General features: G+C 39.6%; 2 protein-coding genes and 1 long non-coding RNA gene across 5 annotated transcripts in view; all 3 read left to right on the top strand.

Moving 5' to 3' along the window:
- gins3 (GINS complex subunit 3) overlaps positions 1–6,485 on the top strand; it is a 16,234-nt gene extending 9,749 nt beyond the window's left edge. For both annotated transcript variants that reach the window (XM_020614685.1, XM_020614684.1), the window contains one exon: positions 5,222–6,485. In XM_020614685.1, coding sequence (XP_020470341.1) covers positions 5,222–5,452 — 231 coding nt within the window. In that variant the 3' untranslated portion in view covers positions 5,453–6,485. The remainder of the gene's footprint in view (positions 1–5,221) is intronic.
- Positions 6,486–8,869: 2,384 nt separating this feature from the next.
- LOC109968434 (uncharacterized) lies at positions 8,870–21,637 on the top strand. The gene is made up of 3 exons (XR_002276100.1): positions 8,870–9,016; positions 21,300–21,430; positions 21,537–21,637. It is a non-coding gene; the product is annotated as an uncharacterized LOC109968434 (long non-coding RNA).
- LOC109968433 (uncharacterized) lies at positions 10,074–14,357 on the top strand. Of its 2 annotated transcripts, XM_020614700.1 has the most exons (4): positions 10,235–13,014; positions 13,157–13,265; positions 13,504–13,835; positions 14,082–14,357. In XM_020614700.1, exons 1-4 carry the CDS (start codon positions 12,798–12,800, stop codon positions 14,309–14,311), a joined length of 888 nt encoding a protein of 295 aa, XP_020470356.1. In that variant the 5' UTR covers positions 10,235–12,797; the 3' UTR covers positions 14,312–14,357. The 2 variants fall into 2 exon arrangements, 1 of the variants encoding a protein (XP_020470356.1); XR_002276099.1 differs by lacking the exon at positions 14,082–14,357 and having other exon boundaries at positions 10,074–13,014; positions 13,504–13,775.
- Positions 21,638–21,849: the final 212 nt, after the last annotated feature.

Consider the following 21,849-nt stretch of genomic DNA (forward strand, 5'->3'; position numbering starts at 1 on the left):
GCCAGTATCTACGCGCCTATCACTACTGTACCACTGAAAATGTAAACATCAACTTATAAAGACAACTGAGAAAGACTGACCACAAATGCCCCCAAAAGAAAATCATATTCTGCAGATTACAAGCTGCAAGTAGTGAAATATGCAGCCGAAAACGGTAATCGAGCAGCAGAAAGAAAGTTTGGAGTGAACGAGAAACTTGTGAGGGACTAGTGAAAAGCGGAGGATACTCTAACTGCAATGAAGAAAACAAAAAAAGCTAATCGCAGGCTAAAAGCTAGATGGCCACAGCTAGAGGAACAAGTTCGCAAATGCTTGAATGAACAACGTGCTGCCGGGAGAGGCTTGTCAACGGTGCAGTTACGTCTCCATGCCAAGGTAGTTGCCAAGGCGATGAATATAAATGACTTTGCGGGAGGACCTTCTTGGTGTTACCGCTTCATGCAACGCAACCGCCTCTCTATCAGAGCACGGACAAGTGTTAATATGTTACGTTAACATACCGCCTATTCACGTTACGTTAACAGATGCATATTCAGCCTGTTGTTCTCCATTTTATTGTTATTAAGATAACTTGCCTTTCAAGATGAAATGTATGTTCTTGGTCTCTGATTTTATGAAATAAATTTCCCCCAAAAAGTGCGACTTATAGTCCAGTGCGACTTATATATGTTTTTTCTTCTTCATTATGCATTTTTTGGCTGGTGCGACGTATACTCAGGAGCGACTTATAGTCCGGAAAATACGGTATACAGTATAATGGATAGCCATGCACTTTGGTACACACATCTACAGTGCCTATAAAAAGTGTTCTCCCCCTTGGATGTTTTACCCTTTTATTCATTTTATAAATCAATCATGGTTAATATAATTTGGCTTTTTTTTTGACTAAAACAAATTACAACGGGTTTCAACAAAATAATGTCAATTAAATTAAAATATGTAATGGGAAATAAGGGACTGCATAAATATTCACCCCCTTCAAGTCAGTATTTAGTAGATGCACCTTTGGCTGCAATCACAGCACCGAGTCTGTGTGGATAGATCTCAGTCAGGCTTGCACATCTCGACACTGCAATTTTACTCCATTCTTCTTTGCAAAACTGCTCAAGCTCTGCCAGGTTCAACGGGGATCGGGCATGAGCAGCCCTGTTCAAGTCCAGCCACAAATTCTCTATTAGGTTGAGGTCTGGGCTTTGACTTGGCTACTCCAGAAAACTCACCTTGTTGTCTTTAAACCATTTCTGTGTAGCTTTCGCTGTATGCTTTGGGTCATTGTCGTGCTGGAAAATAAATCTTCTCCCAAGCCGTAGTTCTCTTGCAGACTGAATAAGATTGTCCTCCAGTATTTTCCTGTATTTTTCCGCATTCATTTTACCTTCTACCTTTACAAGCCTTCCAGGGCCGGCTGCCGAGAAGCAACCCCACAGCATGATGCTGCTACCACCATGCTTCACAGTGGGGATGGTGTTTGTGATGATGTGCAGTGTTTGGTGTCTGCCAAACATAGCATCTTGTCTGACGGCCAAAAAGCACCACTATGGTCTCATCAGACCAAAGAACGTTCTTCCACCTGACTATGGATTCTCCCACATGCCTTTTGGCGAACTCTAGTTGAGATTTTTTTAGGAGTTTTCTTCAACAGTGGCTTTATCTTTGCCACTCTCCCATAGAGCTTTGACTGGTGAAGAACCCAGTTGTTGTATGCAGAGTCTCTCTCATCTCAGCTGCCGAAGCTTGTAACTCCTTCAGGGTAGTCATAGGTGTCTTGGTGGCCTCTCTCACTAGTCTCCTTCTTGCACGGTCATTCAGTCCTGATCTAGGCAGATTTAGACATGTGCCATATTCCTTCCATTTCTTGATGATGGATTTAATTGATTTCCAGGGGATGTTCAGTGCCTTGGAATTTTTTTTTTGTATCCATCCCCTGACTTATACTTTTCAATAACCTTTTCTCTGAGTTTCTTGGAGTGTTCTTTAGTCTTCATGGTGCAATGGGAACCAGGAATACTGATTAACCAGTGACTGGACCTTCCAGACACTTCTCACTAATTGTAATAATAATAATTACCTTTATTTGGCCAAGCATGTTACTCACTCACACACACACACACACACACACAAGGAATTTATTTCTGGTACAGAACGAAGGCAGCCATCTGCTGCGCCAACTCACACCGATGGCTCTAACCACTGGGGGCAACTTGGGGGTTCAGTGTCTTGCCCAAGGACACTTTGACACATGGACTACAGGCACCGTGATTTAAATCTCCAACCCTCCAGTTCGGGAGACAACTACTCTACCCAGCGAACCACAGTTGCCCCCATAAAAATGGTGGTGTATGAGAGGGAGATAGTGGAATGTCCAGTGTCTGTTTGATTAGAGCCATCATGGCATCTGAAGGGGTGATGACCAGTGGAGGTGTGGCACAATTGGGTAATGGTTTATCTGCTGAATTGGTTTCTGACTCCAATGTATGTTGAAGACTGCATTCCGTTGTTGTCGCTTTACATGGTTGTTTCAGTCTCTGTGTTTAACATATTTGGTCAGCCACTCCACTTGTGAGACCACTAGCACCAATTGGGTAGACCTCTGTTGAATTAGGCCAGTCAAGGGTGAATATTTATACAATCACTTATTTCCCATTACATATTTGACATCACTCTATAGAAATCTGTTTTCACTTTGACATGAAAGGGTTTTTTTGTCAAAAAAAAAACAAATTATATTGACCATGATTGATTTATAAAATCAATAAAAGGGTAGAACATCCAAGGGGATGAATACCTTTTATAGACACTGTATGGTTCCCAGATGATAAATCTCACTGACTTTACCTTACCTTTATCGTCTGAGTTTTCCTCTAGCGCCCCCAGCTAGATAAATTGTTCACTTATCCAGTGAGTAGCGTAACATCCACCAGATGGACTGAGACAAAATGTGGTCCAGGCTTTCATGATCCCCAAAGGCTGAATCCCAGTGACTTTTCTCTAAATGAGACCAGAACAGTTTGAAGCACTGTTGTACTGGAACATTGAAAAAATGTTGGGTTTTTTTTAAGTTGTGCAAGCACATTTCTAAAACATAGGATTAGCTACTTTGTCCCAACTTAAAGTTCAGAATATAATGTCATGCAAGCCACAAGATGAAAATTTGAAAAAGGGGAATTTTGTCTTGAAACCTCAGATCTTAAAATGGGTGTTAAAGCATACTGGATGTCCTGTAACACACACATCCTTGTTTTTAGTAACAATGCTGATTAGGAAGTAAAACCAACAGCCTCATATAGTCAGCACTAGATAATTCAATCCATTCAACAAGTCACACAAAATTTTAAATCTGAATAGAAGATCATTTCCCTTACTTAGAAATGGAGGTCCTACAGTACAGTGCTATTTAAGTTAGGGGGTGCAATCAGAAAAAAAAAGTCACACTATCAGGCAGACTAGCTTAATCTCACTGGTAGTCACCCTATAAGACTTCATCATAGTTTTATACACCACAGGGTTTTCACACACTTTAATTGGCAAAATTGTCCACTGTGGTTGTTTTTAACCACATGAGCGTCATGATCCATGTTGGCTAACATCTCTGGTTCTTTAGTTCCCATGTCTATGTGTGTGATGTCTTAACTCTACCAGGAATCAAGGAGTGAGTGAAAACAGAGCTTGTGTTAGTACAGGCTTTGGCCCAAGCGCTAAGATTATACACAAATGACACGGTGTAAATTAAGAATTACACCTGATTGCTGCTTTAGGATTCAGTATAACATTGCAGGGTCTAGTTCTGGACGCACTCCATTTAAGATTTTTTGTTTGTTTTTAAAGATGTTTCTGCATAAAGGCAAGTGACATTTTAAATTTTATACATTTTATATAAAAGATGACAGCTGGTTGGTTAAGGTGCCCATGGCTGCTCATTTTGCTCGTTTCCAGCCATTTAATGTTTAATCTTGGGTACCTCTAGATTAGCTTTGCGCCCCTCGCAACTCCACATAGTCTAATTATTTCAGAACAAGAACACCAAAAAGCCTCTTCCTGAAAATGAGAGGATAGTTTGTAATTGCGCAGAACTCCTGTTGCTGGTGTCGTGTCAAAAGTGAGCAGCACAAAGAACCACAGCAGTATTAATTAATTTGAATTTTTCCTCCATAGATAGGTTAACAGCGGTATGTACCGATGAAAAGAGATGTGTAACACAAACAAAGTGGGTAATTGAGAAACCACATACAGTGGGTACGGAAAGTATTCAGACCCCCTTAAATTTTTCACTCTTTGTTATATTGCAGCCATATGCTAAAATCATTTAAGTTCATTTTTTTCCTCATTTTTCTTTTTTAATAAATCTGCAAAAATGTCAAACATTCGGTGTTTTTCTGTCAATATGGGGTGCTGTGTGTACATTAATGAGGAAAAAATGAACTTAAATGATTTTAGCATATGGCTGCAATATAACAAAGAGTGAAAAATTTAAGGGGGTCTGAATACTTTCCGTACCCACTGTAATTCAACTGGCATAATGCAGACATCATAACTTCTACAGCCTTACAACAATGCTCTCTAATATTACAGAAACAAGGCATTAACAGACATGCAACGTGTTTTTTTTTTTGTTGTTGTTGTTGTTTGTTTGTTTGTTTTTTTTTTTTTACTTACCGTTAAGTCCCAAAATTAATTCCAAAGTAGTGAAATGAATTCCAACAGGTAACGTAGCCCCGACAGTAACATCATGGGTCGTTAATCAGCAACACATGCAGGCCCTGTATTTTCCTCCACATCCTCAGGTCACAGTGCAGCAGTAGGAGGTAAAATATATCCACAAAACCAGGCGCAGTCGAAAAACTCAGGCAACTAATGCAGTCAGGCAAGCTCACATGAACGTGCAATGGTCTTGAGATTATGACCATTCAAGGAAATCCTAAAACTTGCATGTAATACTTTATTTTGTGAGGGGGAAAAAAAAGTCTCATGAGCGAGAGTTTGCGAGGTGTGTAAACCGAGTAGCTTCTACATAAAAATACTAGAACATGCATACACCTCATTTTTTGAGCATTAAGACAATAATTCAACGTTGTAACATTGTAGATAAGTCAGAAAACAAGGAAAAGCATGCCATGGGCTCTTTAAACTTTTACCAGCAAGCCATAAAGTACATTATTTTGATGGTAGTATTTTCTTTTTTGTAATCTACTGAGTCAAAGTCTTCATATTGTATTTTGTCCAGACATTCATCGGCCGGTTCAGGCGGACCATGGACTCTTCTCAGAATGCTTACAATGAAGACACATCTGTGCTGGTGGAGCGCCTGGATTGTCTGGAGAAGGCTTTGTTCAGGTCTGGGCAAACCGGACTCCACAGTTTCCAGAACTGGGAGAAGGGACAGGCCTCACAACTCACCGCCTCCAATTTGGTTCTAAACTACCGCAAGAGGAAGATCACCGATGTGCTGCCCTGACCAGGAGCCTGCAGTGAAAGATGGTTGGGCTTCACTCTGTATTGCAGAGCAGTTCAGCAGCAGACTCTCACTTACCTGAGTTTATTCACCCATGGACTAATCCACCACCAGAGCCTTGCTCTCTGTGGTGGGACAGCAACTTTCTACAGAGTATGATCCTAATGTGTATTCTGCTTATTTTGGCACATTGTTTTACACTGATAGTGTTGAAACTTTTCATAAATGGATAAGTTAATTTGTGATTAACATACAGTTGATCTCTGAATATTCTAGTTGTTCTGTTTTGCCAGCTGACTAGGGTTGGATCAACTGGCCTGAATTTCAGACCACATTAACATCAGTAATTAAATGCAAAATAGTGACAGGAACAAATTTGAGGATTTCACAATCAATAAAAGGCAGCTGCATATGATGCAAGCAGAGCATATGAGCTGAGTGCCAAAGAACTAAAGAGCAATGACTACTTTTTTCCCCAAATAGAAATGGTTTATTTCAAAGGCCTGTTTTACAGCAAATATGACAAAAAAATAAAATGAAAACACATGCTCGACTAGAGGAGTCTAAGTCAACTGACAGGTCTCTCGCCTAATGATTTTACTAGTCAACTTTCACGGGTCAGCGCTAGTAACTGTAGAATACTGAGACTGGTGGGTGAAATGAACAAGCCATATTGCTTTGGTATACTGTGTCATTTTATAGGAACGCTGCCATAAAGCAGCCTCCCTTAGTAGTTTCTAAATGCCTATTAATGAAAAATCTTATTTTACAAATGCTTTCAAGGGATCTTGTTGCAGTCTGTTTCAGTATCTTATCTGCTGTCATTATGTGTACTGCCTTGGATACATCAGTAACTGTGTTGCATAGTGTTTGGTAAAGTGGACTTTGAAATGTTAACTAGAAAGCAGCTACAGTATTTGTTATGAATATAAAGTGTAACCACATCATGCAAATGGAGGTCACTTCTACATGCCAACTTTGGAGCACACAGCAGAATATACAATGACCACCTGACATGCACCAAATGTTGGTAAAATGTGTCCTGTCAGAATTATTAGTCGGGGTCACCCACCATGCTGACTGAGTGATTGAGACAGTACCATTTGGAATGCATTTAGAAATGCTGCTCAGTCTGCCACAGCTTGGAATCTTCACTGCAAGGAAACAGCTGTCTGTTGTGCTGCTGATCTTCCAAAGTGGCAGTGTCTAAACTAAAAAAGTTTCTCTTCAACTTCCTTTTCAAGTGTTTACTTGCCTAAAATTAGATAAGATTGACATTACAAATGTGAAGATGGGGAAAGCTGTGTGTGGAGGGGGATGCATGTGGAAGAGCTGTAGAGCTTTACTGACCCCTGCTGGTGGGAGGATTTATTTTATCTCTCTAAGGCACCTTGATAACTAAATTGTTCTGTTAATGAGTGCATCTGATTATTAGATTATTAGTTCAGACACTTTTGTACATTTCTCCAATCAGAAATTAAATCAAAACTACTTGTTCAACCTCCACATCATCTAGTCACTTGTGCACATCATAAAACAATTTCTCATTGTTTTTAACAAATTGCAAATGTTTTGATACATTCATGCAAATGATTGTGTACAATTGTCTTTATGAGTTGCTTTATGTCATGTTGATCAAAATATATTAAATGTTTCTCTGAATAGTCTGACCTCCCAAAAACTAGTCATTAGTTAATTGCAGATGTCATTACATGCAAAATGGGTGAACTAGTTGTCTTTAGTATCTGTCGGGCATATTTCTATATAGCTCGATTAGATTTTCCTCCAAATGGTCCTGAATTGTTGAGTTGTTCTCAGGTGAATCTTGACTTTCACTAATGAAGGTGAATGTGTGAAGCGTTAGATCAACCAATGACCAACCAGCTCTCTACTGTTAAAATAGCTCAGCGGTCCATCTCATGAACCTTCGATTGGAAAGCATATATAGCCAAAGCACAACACAGTGTTACAGTTTCTGACAGTGGACAAACTAGGAAATGAACTGCGTTAACTGCTGGGTGGAAGAGGAGCAGTGCTGTGTGGTGGAAGGAGGACATAAACACCTTGCAGATGAAATTAGGGCCACACCTGTGGACCATATTGTCAGTCAGGGCCTTACGATGGCCGAGGCTGGGCGAAGCAGCTGAATGTTGGGAAAACAACCTGTCTTGGGGTGTTTCCTGTTTACATTTCTAATGTTGTCTTTGTGCTATGCAGTGCTATAAATCTGTATCACAATGACAGTAAAAGTGTAAATGTAAAAATCCTGTCCAGTCTTTTCCGGTCTCCCACATAGAGTAATGTAAAACTTTGTACGGTTGAAACTGATAAGTGCAGTTTTGTGTATTTTCAGTCACTGTCATCAAATCTTGAGCCATAGTTTACACCTGGAAAAACTTCCAGAGTACACAGTTATATTGACAACATGACCAAACATTCTGACTGCCATGTTCATCAATGATGAACTTGTCATTCTGATGCACTGACACGTTCATTGACATGTTTATTTTTGAGAGCTGATTTTGAGCAAATGCCATGCTTATGCAGGTAAACCACTGTGTGGTGCTGTTTGTACAAATAATTTTGAGAAACGCACATTGCTTTGCAAATATCACGGTTATGGAGGTGTGGCACAATTGGGTAATGGTTTATCTGCTATACCAGAGTGACAGAAAAACTAGGTCTACCATGTTATGCCTTAGTATTTAGAAAAGTAATAAATGCCTTCTTTTTATTATGTGTGGCACCACTAATTGTATCATATAAACCTGTGTGTGCATGTTAAAAAGGTGTTACATTTTTATAATCAGCAGTGATGTTGCATTATGCTTCCTCTATACACAAAGCAGTTGGGTGACACTGCCACTGACCAATGCATGACTGCACTTGACTAAAATAGTCCCACATGGAAATCAGCCACACACCACCAAGGTCATCTTTGTTATTATTTGGATTGCATCTACTATTAACCATCCAAACATAAGACTACAACATGCTGAAAATATCCATACATCTGTAAATAACACAAAACTATCAAAACTATACACATATGCATAAACATTAGTTATCACTAGGAAGGTCTATATTTCAAGATTAAGATATTTTAAAACATTTTATCTTTTAAATATTCACTAATAAAATTCATACAAAAACTGGAAAAATGCATTTCCTGTCAAAAATGCGTGTGGATGCTATGTGCTGAAGGATCGCCCTGAAAATGCTGAACATTTTGAAACTTGAAAGGCCTTTAACTATGACCTCAATAATGAACATATGATAGAATTTATACATTTAGGAGATTGTCACCAAAAACTGAAACATTTTGAGTTTCATAAACACAAATGTTAAGGCAGAAGTGTGGCATTGAAGTGAATACAGATGTACAGGTTGTCAGGTTTGCTCCACGCTCTTGGTGGTCATGTGACCTAGCTTGTCTGAGTTTCCATAGGACAGGCATTGCACATGCTCAGTAGCTCACGTCTTTTTCTGAAGCGGACCGGACCGTTAGCGCAACCAGTTGAGCTCAGAGAGTACGAGGATTTCAGAAACATTGGAACAAATATCTGAGTAAGTATGCTTTTCAAATGGACACTGTTAAGTTGGTGTTTAAAAAAAAAAGTGATATTGCTGGCGTTCGTGTACAATGGTCGCATAAATATGGGCAATATCTGAGCACATGTTAGCTAACGTTTTCTAGCTAGCGAGTTCGCCAATTAACAGAATTGGCACTGTAGAAATACATTACATTATTAAACAGGGGATCTTCCCCAGAAGCAGCATTATTAGACCGCCACACAGCTTTGAGTTTTGTGGCAATTTCATACGTTCACCTTACCTAGGCTGATGAGCGAGTGGGCAAACGAGTGAGGGAGTGGCTGTGTGGCTGCAGTCATGGCCAGTATGAGTCACAATTTGTGGTAAAATGTTGCTGTTGTCGTGGCCAGAGTGAGATACCGACTAAATTAATTCAGACAAACCATTACAATTCAAAGGATCATTTAATATTACAGTTATTCTGAATAGAGTAGTATTTAAACAGATAATCTTGTAGTTAGGGAACAGAGAACAGAGAACAGAGACTCTCCTCTGGCAATGGAATAGATAAAGCCTAAGAAGATTGTTAAAGCATCAGTTAGTCAGGTCATTTGTTGTCAGTCCCAAGTCAGTCAGCGTCTTCCCCAGCCGGCTGGGTCCCCAAAAGGTACATGGTCTACTGCAGCATGGTCCTCTTCTCTTCTCTCTCCGGCTCCCTCCTTTTTATCAGCTACATAGCCACTTCCCAACAGCTGGACTCTGTCCGTCTTGACGTCTATCGGGCCCCCCTTCTCACTCCATTCTGGGAACCCTCTACAGCCTTCCTGGAAACCAGGAAGCCTGACCTAATGTTCCTACCAAGATCCTCACAAAAGAGTAATAAGTTTCAGCTATCCAAAGTTTGCTCTGAGATGTACTTCGAAAACAGGCAACATCTTGGCCACTTACATAAGCCCATTGTCCAGCTCACATGAACCCATAACCACTCAGCTCAAACAAGTACAAATAATAAAATAAGTACAAATAATGTCTATATGTGAAGTACATACTATTCTATTACATATTTCTTCTGGAATCTGATTTATTTTTAACCACCACACTGTCCTTGGAGCAGTAATTTTGTTGTAGAAGAAAAGTACATTTTTTGTATCTGCATGAGTCAAATTGCACTTAGGTATCCTTCATAATGCTCAGCATTGTGGGGAGGGGGCCAGTAGTCTTGAGTGCTTGTATGCACGAGCGCGGGTTAGGTTGTAGCTCCGCCATGGCCTCCTGTAAACCGAGGCGCATTAATATTATGTTGAAGCACAGTACGTATTACTCCGCGAGGTACCCATCACTATTTATATGATTGTAGTTATTTGTTTTAAAAAAAATTGATAGACGTTTTGTCTCCTTTACAATATTTTTCATCTAAATTATTATTTTTTTTTTTTCGGGTCCTTGAGATTCGGAGCCCTGAGATTCTACTCCACCACCTCAAATCATTTGCCCTGACGATGGAGCTCTACTCTGAATACAATAAATCATCAAATCTGCGGAGAAGGTCCAGGGTCACAGTAAAGACACGTCTTGCATCACTTTCCACAAATAGTCAAACCTCTGAAGATGACGTTGCTGACAAAAGCAATCAGCTTCTTGATGTGGAAGTTCCTTGTGCTGAAATTTCATATTGTGATGATGAAGCTGCAGGATGTGGTTATCAAAAAGTGCAAAGTGGTGATCACAGTGGTCATGATATAGAGACTTTTATGGAAAGTGAATGCACAGAAGAGGCTTATGCTGAGTATCATTTTGGTTGCCCTGACTGCCCTGTTGTCAGTGTTGAGATGTCACCATCCATCTTTACCTAAAGATGCCAAGACACTCCTCCATACTAACAGAAATTACATAATCAACCAAGTTGCAGGAGGTGCATACTATTACTTTGGGATTGTCAGTTCTCTCACTCGTTTCTTGAACAATATTTGGGTAAAAATTCCTGATCGTCACACAGTCAGTCTACAACTAAATTTTGATGGGCTTCCATTGTTCAAGAGTTCAGGTTTCCAGTTATGGCCAGTTCTGGGGTTAGTGCAGGGATTTTCTGTAAAACAAAAGCCTTGTTTGATTGCCTTGTTTGGTGGCAAATCAAAGCCACATCCTGTGGGAGATTACTTAAAAGATCTTGTGGCAGAGCTAAAAATCTTAGCATCTGGCTTTACATTTAAAGGGAAAATATTGTTCATAAAAGTAACATCAATAATATGTGATGCTCCTGCCCGAGCTTACATTAAAGCCATAAAATCTCATACTGGGTATGCAGGCTGTGATAAATGTACATCATATGGGCTTCGTCTAGGTAGCCGTATGACTTTTCCTGACAGCAGAAGCCCTGCCAGAACAGATGAAAGTTTCAGACTTCAGGTGGATGAGGAACATCACAGAGACATTTCCCCACTTATTGAGACTGGCATTGGAATGGTTTCTATGTTTCCCCATGATTATATGCATCTTGTTTGCCTTGGGGTCACAAGGAAGCTCCTAGAACTATGGGCAGGCAGTACTGGTCCACTTAGGTGCCGTTTGCCTTTCAAGAAAGTAAATCAGCTGTCAGAAACACTGAGGTCTTTCAAAAGTCACATGCCCACTGAATTTGCCAGGAAGCCCAGATCTGTTGAAGAGAGACACAGATGGAAGGCAACTGAATATAGACAGTTTTTGTTGTATACTGGGCCAGTTGCGCTATTTGACATTCTTAGCTCACCAGTTTACAACAACTTTATGTTGCTTTATGTTGCAATATCAATACTGGCATGTCCAAAGCTCTGTGTGATATTTTGTGACTTTGCAAAGACCTTGCTTGTGTCTTTTGTGGAACACTTTGGACAGCTTTATGGCAAGGACAATTTAGTGTACAATGTGCATGGCCTTATACATCTCAGTGATGATGTAAAAAAGCATGGCCAGTGGTTGGACAACATCTCGGGGTTTCCATATGAAAACTACCTTGGTGAAATAAAGAAAATGATCCGCAGCCCCCAGTATCCAGTTGCACAAGTTGTGAGACGAATATCAGAGCTTGAAAATGTAGTTTGTAGATCAGACACACAAAATGAAACCAAACTCAGAAAACCACATTGTGATGGTCCACTGCCATTGCACATCACATGGCCAGTAATGCAGTACAAAGAAGTTAGTCTTCCACACTTTTGTGTCAAGGTATTCACAGGTGACAACTGCATATGTCATGATGGCGTAGTAGGTGTAGTCCAAAATATCATTGAGTTTGGCGGAGATCCATATTTGGTTTATAATGAGTTTACAAGTTGTGCAAGCTTTTTTGACTACCCAATAAATTCAGGTCAGTTGGGTGTGTTCCAACTCACTGACTTGTCCCAGGAACTAAAGTGTATCAAGATGAATGATGCAGTGACAAAGTATGTACTCCTCCCATTCAGGAACAAATTTGTGGGCATGCCATTTCTCCATTTGTCATAACAAATGAACTGGGGTTGTGTTGCAAGGTGAGCAACTGTTTACTGGGGCTGAGAATCATTTCTTATACCTATATACCTTTTGAAAATGTACTAAGATTTAGTGTGTCTATTCAGATTTTTTACATACTTCCTTATGTTTTTTTTGTTTGCACATTTGTATTTTTCTTTTCTGTATATAACATAACCTCAGTTTATCAGGGCAATAGAATGTTGGAGTGTATTTTCAAAAATAATCTGTTGCAGCAGTCCTAAATGTATGTATATGTGTAACGTATATATGTATTTGTGTTTTTTTTTAATTGAATTTTATGGCTTAATGTTTTAAATGATTTTGCATGCAATTCATATTATTCCTTTCAAAGATGATGTACCACATTGTTGATTTTGTGGACACGGGAGACACAGAAGTTGTTCCAGCCTCATGGGTTCATAATGGAAGAAGCTTCTGGCCTCCCTATAAAGCAAGGGAGCAATGCAACCGGGCCATAGCGAGAGCAGACCCTCCCAAGGAATTCTGGGAAAAGTACAACATCCGCATAAGGGCAACTAAAGGTATAATTTCATTCATTCATTCATTTTCTACCGCTTAATCCCTTGGTATAATTTCATTATCTGTTTAATGCCACACCAACAAACTACACTAGTAACTTTTAATGAACAGAAATGTGAAAATTAATTGAGAACTCTTTTTAAGATACATTTAGTGAGGCGCGACTTCTGCTCCCAAAGGCCCTGCTTACGTCAGATCTTCAAACCGAAGATGAAGAGGATCAACGTCCAGCATACAAGAGGCGGAAGAGAAGGTAAGATGGTCAAAAATGTGGTAGCAACAGGTGGTTTTGGAAAATTGATTTGAAATAATTTGTACATGGGTTGTTCCACAGTGTATTTACTGTAGTCTAGTGGAAACATCAGTGACTTTTGAGGGGAAAACGACTTGAATTTAGTTTACCAATGTAATCAATTTACTGCACAAGGTTCATGTTTTTTTTTGTGTTTTTGTTATATTCTGAAATATAATCAGTTTGTTTTGTACATTAGAGGCATGAACAGAATCTTTGAGTCAGAGAGTGACCAAGATGACAATGACGGCAGTAATGAGGAAACCAGAGGGAAACGCACCAGAGCTCCATTGGCCTTACCAACTGCTCCAACCATTGGTCCTCCAGCTGTCACCAGTAGTGAACAGCCCAGAGGAAACCACACCAGGGCTCAATTGGCCTTACCAGCTGCTCCAACCATTGTTCCTCCGGCTGTCATCACGCCAGCAATTTTGCCTCCAACTCCCTCCAGACCAGAACTTTCTCCTTCAAGTTTCCAAAATGCAGCAACCCCTCGTGTGCCCAGGGTAAACGACCAACTGATGTGTGAGCGTAAGTCTTTTGCAGTAGTTATTGGTCCCGTTTTGGTTGTACTGACGTATAGCTGTATGGATGGTCAGTTAGCTGTTGGATTGTAACAATCTGTTCAGATATCCATGGTGCAAACTGATTCTTCCCCTAATATGATGTATATCAGTTTGACCATTGTAGTTTTAAGTGAAATGCCTCAAGGCCAATTGGATAAATAACCTCACAATTTGTTACTGGCACTCACTGTGTTTTGTTGGTATTTTACAGCAATTCTACGGGAGATATTAACAACAATGGAGACCATTAAGCAGCAACAGCAGATTATTTTGCTACAGTTGCAAAATAATCTTCGAAAGCCTATAGAGGTGCCAGAGGTTACTGGAATTCCTCTGAAAACACTGGAAGAACTCCTGAACCTTGAGCAGTCCGTTGCTGCACAGGGGGAACACAAACAAAAACTGGTAGGTGTTGATATTGGACAGAAATACAATTTTTGACACTACACAGTATCTATAAGAACAAATCATACCTCTTCTGTCACTCTCCATGGAAATATGCCATCACTAAATGTCATCAACTGTCTTCTGTCTCATATAGTGACATAAGCCAGTGTTTAGGTGTTCCTAATATTGTAATCTTCTCATATAAATGTAGCTGGGGAGAACAAAATATTGAGACCCCACTTAAATAAGCTATGACTTCAAACATTAACCTGCAATTGAATGTATTCATTTATGACCACTTCATCTATAATTGAAAAATTTATATTTCTGAGCAATATTTCTCTTTATTTTAAGCTTATATGTATTTCGGGTTTTATTTAGAAAATCGGGATGTTATTTTGACGAAACAGGAGGCACGAAAATACTTCACGTAGCTTAACTTCGCTAATTCACGGGTGTAGCACCATCCGATCGCAATAATAATGGCATAATCAGATTCCTGACAATTTTGTCTACCACTTTCATATATTATATGTGTGTGAGAGCTTTAAGGATGGCAGAATAGGAGCAGAAACATGGCAGGAATTGATGAGAAACACACACAGACGAACGCGGAGCTGGGGTCACGTGACACTAGAATGGGGGTAATTGGAAAAGAATGGAGCCATTGACTTTGAATGGAGAAGTAGACAAAATATGAATATAGATTAGAAATAAACCGTGAGAGATATCAAGAAGATATTTACTGATTATGTCACGAGTTGAATACAGTTAAAATAGCGTTTCTAGCCCACGGTATCCCTGAGATATTAAGGTTCAACTTCTCACGAGTTGAATACAGTTGACAAGCAGCTGTTGACAGCGTCTGCAGAGAGAAGCAAGGAGCGACAACCAGAGAGGCGGCGACGAGCAAACGTGCATTTCTGCATTCAGTTTCAAACATTTAGAGCAGCCTGTTGTGTTATTACACTATTGTATTATGTCATGATAATAAACACATTGAAGGAACCGTGGCGTTTTATAATTACAAAGACGTTTTCCTTCCAGCGTATCATTTGACTGCAAGTCAGGGAGCGACAGAGTGAGAGACGCGGCGATGAGCAAGCGTGACACCCAATATTAATATATACAGCACTTTGTTGTGTTATTCCTCTGTTGTATTATGTCAAGATTAAACAAAATGAAGGAACAGTTACGATTTACAAATATGCCGACGTTTTGTTTCAGCGGATTTTCTGTATTGACTGTAAGTCTATGGAGCAGTGAGACGGTATGCGCTGGAATGAGCGACTTATGCAAATACCATTCATCCCATCTCAGTAACACTGACAGCTGAATTCGTGACAATTTTCTCTACGATTGTCATCTATTATATGTGTATAAAGCTTAAGAATGGCATACACATCCACACAATAATAAAGACCAGGATAACATAGTATGGATGCTGAAACAGCATCTATGCAATTAAGAACAGGATAACATAGTGTGGATGCTTCACAGCATCCACACAATGACAAATTTTGTTGAATTCCTAGGCCTTCCCTTCAATGTGATAAGTGTTTGAGTATTAAATAATACGAAAGATCAGTCCACAAATGGAGTTGGCAAAACAGTCTCCTATAGATAACAGTAGTCTGCCCTTAGTGTCAGATCAATATTTCCATCATGTCTCCACCTGTTTAACAGTAAGATTTAAACAAGACCAAAACATACAACAAAAACTGACTTACAGTACGGCCAAAGGCATCTCAGGTGCCTGCGTTCTACATATAAATATACATGCCGAAAAGCCAAACTAGACACAATGAATACAATGAAAAATATTAGCTATGGATGAAAAGGAGGGCAGCATGGTGGTGCGGTGGTTAGCGCTGTCACGTCACAGCAAGAAGGTTCTTGGTTTTAGCCCTCTGCTCTCCCTGTGCCTGCGTGGGTTCTCTCCGGGTGCTTTGGCTTCCTCCCACAGTCCAGCTCCCACATGCAGCTTAGATTGTCTCTAAATTGCCCGTAGGAGTGAGTGTGATTGTCTTAATTGTCAGCCTTGTGGTAGACTGGCGACCTGTCCAGGGTGGACCCCGCCTCTCCCCCAATGACTGGGATTGGCTCTAAAATGCCAAACAAAAAAATGACATTGCAGTAAAGGAAGACATTATATGTGGAAGACTAGAGGCTGATGATAACTTGATAAATAAGGGAAAGAAAAGTTAAACACAAAACAATTGCACTTTTAGGAAAACTGGGAATGTGTGGGAGAAAGGAAGACAGGAATTTTTCAGCAGCACATTGTTTAAAAACTGTGAAGAGTAAACAAGAGTTAAAATCAACAGCAGAGGACAAGCAAAATAAATGAACAGGAAAATACATGGACAAAATTGACTTAGAAATAGAATTTCACTGGAGATAGAGACTAGAATTAGAGCAAAGAATATAGGATGGAGAAGAGAACAGGGGACAGAGGGAGAGAGAAGGAGCAATGAAGACATAAATAATGAAGTGAAACACCCACATAGGGACTTAAATTGTAAAGGACAGACAGAAACAAACCTAGAGGTGAGCTATGCTAATATTGCAATGTAGTAACTGCAACTGCATAGGCAGGGTAATGGAGTAACTGTACATAAATATAATCATTAATACGTTTACACCTAGGGTCAATGACCACAGACTGAGTGGATACAGACTGAGAAAGCGGAAAGAAATAGAAGACAGGATGGTGACCAGTGCATAATACAAAGGGAGAGATGTTTTACAAAATAATCTGTTTGTATGTCTAAAATAATGTTTATTATAGATGTAGATCCCCAACCAACCTGTGCCTCTGTCCATAAATAATGACAAGCCCCAGGTAATCTTGACTTGGTCTGTTATCTTTTACAACTGCTAGAAATGCCCTTGCTGCCATCTGTGTAAACTGGCAACTGCTAGTTTTTGACTGGCCATTGTTGTGTCTTTTGCACTACACTCTTGCATTGCATTTTATGTGTTGTGTAACTAATTGAGATGCTGTACAAGCAAACCTACTGACGCTTACTTATTATTGTAATGTTGGTGATGTAGTTGTCAGATCCCCGGTTATAGCTGACTCACTTGTCATTGATATTCATCTTAATGACTCACTTGTGTTGTAGCCTATATTTGTAGTTGTGATTTCTAGTGCTCACCACCCGAATCACTGTCACGTTACGAACACTGAAGCATACAGTGGTGTGAAAAAGTGTTTGCCCCCTTACTGATTTCTTATCTTTTTGCATGTTTGTCACACTGTAATGTTTCAGATCGTCAAACAAATTTATATATTAGTCAAAGATAACACAAGTAAACACATCATGCAGTTTTTAAATGAAGGTTTTTATTATTAAGGGAAAACAAAATCCAAAACTATAGAGCCCTGTGTGAACAAGTGTTTGCCCCCTAAACCTAAGAACTGGTTGGGCCACCCTTAGCAGCAACAACTGCAATCAAGCGTTTTCGATAACTTGCCATGAGTCTTTTACAGCGCTGTGGAGGAATTTTGGCCCACTCATCTTGGCAGAATTGTTGTAAGTCAGCCACATTGGAAGGTTTTCGGGCATGAACTGCCTTTTTAAGGTCATGCCACAGCATCTCAATTGGATTCAGGTCAGGACTTTGACTAGGCCACTCCAAAGTCTTCATTTTGTTTTTCTTCAGCCATTCAGAAGTGGACTTGCTGGTGTGCTTTGGATCATTGTCCTGCTGCAGAACCCAAGTTCGCTTCAGCTTGAGGTCACAAACGGATGGCCGGACATTCTCCTTCAGGATATTTTGGTACACAGCAGAATTCAGGGTTCCATTTATCACAGCAAGTCTTCCAGGGCCTGAAGCAGCAAAACAGCCCCAGACCATCACACTACCACCACCAATATTTTACTGTTTGTATGATGTTCTTTTTCTGAAATGCGGTGTTACATATACGCCACACATAATGGGACACACACCTTCCAAAAAGTTCAACTTTTGTCTCGTCTGTCCACAGAGTATTATCCCAAAAGTCTTGGGGATCATCAAGATGTTTTCTGGCAAAACTGAGACGAGCCTTTATGTTCTTTTTGCTCAGCAGTGGTTTTCGTCTTGGAACTCTGCCATGCAAACCATTTTTGCCCAGTCTCTTTCTTATGGTGGAGTCATGAACACTCACCTTAACTGAGGCAAGTGAGGCCTGCAGTTCTTTGGATGTTGTTGTGGGGTCTTTTGTGACCTCTTGGATGAGTTGTCGCTGCGCTCTTGGGGTAATTTTGGTCGGCCGGCCACTCCTGGGAAGGTTCTCCACTGTTCCATGTTTTCGCCATTTGTGGATAATGGCTCTCACTGTGGTTCGCTGCAGTCCCAAAGCTTTAGAAATGGCTTTATAACCTTTTCCAAACTGATAGAGCTCAATTATTCTCTTTCTCATTTGGTTTTGAATTTCTTTGGATCTCGGCATGATGTCTAGCTTTTGAGGATCTTTTGGTCTACTTCACTTTGTCAGGCAGGTCCTATTTAAGTGATTTCTTGATTGCGAACAGGTGTGGCAGTAATCAGGCCTGGGTGTGGCTAGAGAAATTGAACTCAGGTGCGATAAACCAGTGTTTTGACAGGGGGGCAAACACTTGTTCACACAGGGCTATATAGTTTTGGATTTTGTTTTCCCTTAATAATAAAAACCTTCATTTAAAAACTGCATGATGTGTTTACTTGTGTTATCTTTGACTAATATATAAATTTGTTTGACGATCTGAAACATTACAGTGTGACAAACATGCAAAAAGATAAGAAATCAGTAAGGGGGCAAACACTTTTTCACACCACTGTATAATGTGACATAATAAAAAGAGTTTGGCAAAAGATATCCAGTACAGTATGTCAAGTGGGCACCAACAAAGGGGAACAGCTGTCGGCAGCCATCAACTGATTGAAATCAACACCTGTGACACTCTTAAATGAAAAAATACTATGCAAGTTGTTGCTGGTACAGTATTTTGTTTATACCGTGTGTGTGTGTTGGCCTTTCACCAGTGATCTCATTAGCTTGCTATCCAGAGGTGCAATTCAGACACTGGGTGTATATGTAAACTTGACCTGAGAGTTTTTAAATTTTATTATTTAAGCTTACTGTGTTACTAATTCACACATAATTATGCAGGAATTTCACATCTAACAGAGCAGTGTCACACTTTGGTTTATTTTTTTTTTTTGCTACTTATACTAAAGAAAAGGGGTTGGTTTCATGGACAGTAAGAATATAATGATACTTGTAATTTCATAATATTGCAATTGTGGGAATGTGACAGCATCTACTGTGTATTAAATACGATTATTTCGCTAATATGACTGTGTTCAGGTTTCAGAATTTGAAACCGACATAGCGGATGCTCCATCACCGACTTTTACAACTGTTGTGTGGCAGCATTTCAGTTTTCCTGTTTCAAGAAATGACACAGGCGGAAAGAAAATTAATAAACACAAAGCAATTTGTTAATACTGCTGAACAAAGGCAATACTAGCCCCATTTAGGACTGCAACCATCCTGGATACATCTCTTAGAAACATTTGGGACACGGAGCACATTTGTCAAACTTCAAACTCACCCTCAATGTCTTTTCAGTAAGGCTTCATGTTACAGGCCAACGACTTCCTATAAATTTTCTGAAGGTTTTCAGAAAAGAACCGTGTAGCTTAGTACTAACAGAAAAACTGTCAAAGTTCTGATACTGTTTTTGTTAGTCCGCTGAATTATGTTGACTTTTTGTATTACTGCCTTCCAGATGAATTTCCATGAAAGAAATTGCTCAATTTAAACCTCAATTAATATTTACTATTTATAATTGAAAATGTTATTTTTCATTTATGCTGGATTGTATGGTAGTTTGCAGACAATTTTTACACATTTTCACTTTGCATGTATAAAAAGTTTTGTCTCTGAATAAAAGCCTTAGCATGTAGAAATAACTAGACGTTTACCAAGTGATCACCCTCTATTTTACCTGTAATTAGTACCCAATTATTTGGTTCTATGTCTTAGGAAATTATCTGGAAATAAGTTGGGATTTACAGTTTTATAAAATAAAATGCTACTGTTACGAGTCCCAAGATGGTGACGTCGCAACAAATGATCTGCGTCTGGAAAACACAGGTATATTCAACAACAATGAGGACACGAGGCTCTCAGTTCACGTTCCAAATTGTCTTTTAAGCTGAGCGGAAGGTCTCACCCGTAAGACATGTCGTGTATAGAATTAATTCACAGGGAGAATCACTGCAGTGCCAATCATCATTTATTGAACAATATATAGAAATATGGATGGAGAGGGAGAGAAACAGAACCACCTGGATTTCTCTGCAGAGTTTCTGGGGTCTGTCTGTCTTCTCAAGTCTTCACATTCACCCATGTGCTCTTCAAGTCTCAGTTTGTCTCAGTCTCCGTCCAAGTCTGAGTCTCTTCAGCTTTGCAGCATCCTAAATAGCTATCTATTTCCCAACTTCCGCCAATTGTCCAGGTCTTACTATCCATCAGGCTCCCACCCTGGTATCATTTCTCTATTTTGGGAAACCCCTATGCCTGTTACTGAATAACAGGAAACTGGACCCCATGATCATGCAGAGAGAGAAGTACACAGAAATCTGACCATACTTAAAGTTTAACTAACATGGGCCTAATAAGTATTAACTAATAAGTATTAACTATATCAAGTTTGCTTTTTCCACTACAGACGCACCTGGTGCAACTGCTGCCTTCACAATGGTTCCTACCTAAATGCTGCTTTGGTTTGTGATGTTAATTATTCATTGGTATACAATTTAACCTGGTCCTGAGTCTAGTATACATAATGCATTGCTGTCTCCAAATAAAATACAAAAAAAAAAATAGTTATCTAATAACTCAAATGTGGTCATACCGTTTTTGAGGTGTACCACACTACCATCATTTCTTTTGAAAAAGTAGAACAACATTTAAAAAACACCTGGAGTAAAGCACAAATCTCACTTTTATGTGGCTTGTTCTGGTGTAATTGTGGTGTCTTCTTCACCTACCACTATTCCCTAGCATTGGTGATCTCGGGGGATACTTGCTAGAACTGGTCCAGTGACACTGAGAACCTGACCACCGGTCATCACAGCCACCAAGCAGAAAACGTTAAACCTACCTAGGAGGCATTAAACCACTATTGTTCCAATGTGAGTGAAATGTGTTTTGTTTACAAGATCCAGCTGCTGCAATAATACATCATTTTATTTGATAAAAAGACTGCTACTGACTAATGCATCATCTTTTGTTTTGCAGTTTCCCAAAGTGTTCAGTCATTTTGTGCCAGTGACAATTCATGATGAGTTTTTGCACATGCTTAGGCCATGGCTGGCTACTTCATTTTAATAAAGAAAAAGCAGGAGCACTTCAAGTTAGAAGGTGACTCATACAAAACACTGATTTATTATTTAGTAAAGGGCATTTTAAAATTTTTTTTCATTTTTTTAATATTGTGACAAATACCGCATCATGGGATTTATATTGTGGTGACATCGTACTGTGAGGTTTTGGTATCATTACCTCCCTAGTGGACACTATTTTCTGCTTATACTCACTGTCCATGGGTCAG

This window comes from Monopterus albus, unplaced genomic scaffold (assembly GCF_001952655.1).
Source record: "Monopterus albus unplaced genomic scaffold, M_albus_1.0 scaffold149.1, whole genome shotgun sequence".
NCBI classification, from domain to species: domain Eukaryota; kingdom Metazoa; phylum Chordata; class Actinopteri; order Synbranchiformes; family Synbranchidae; genus Monopterus; species Monopterus albus.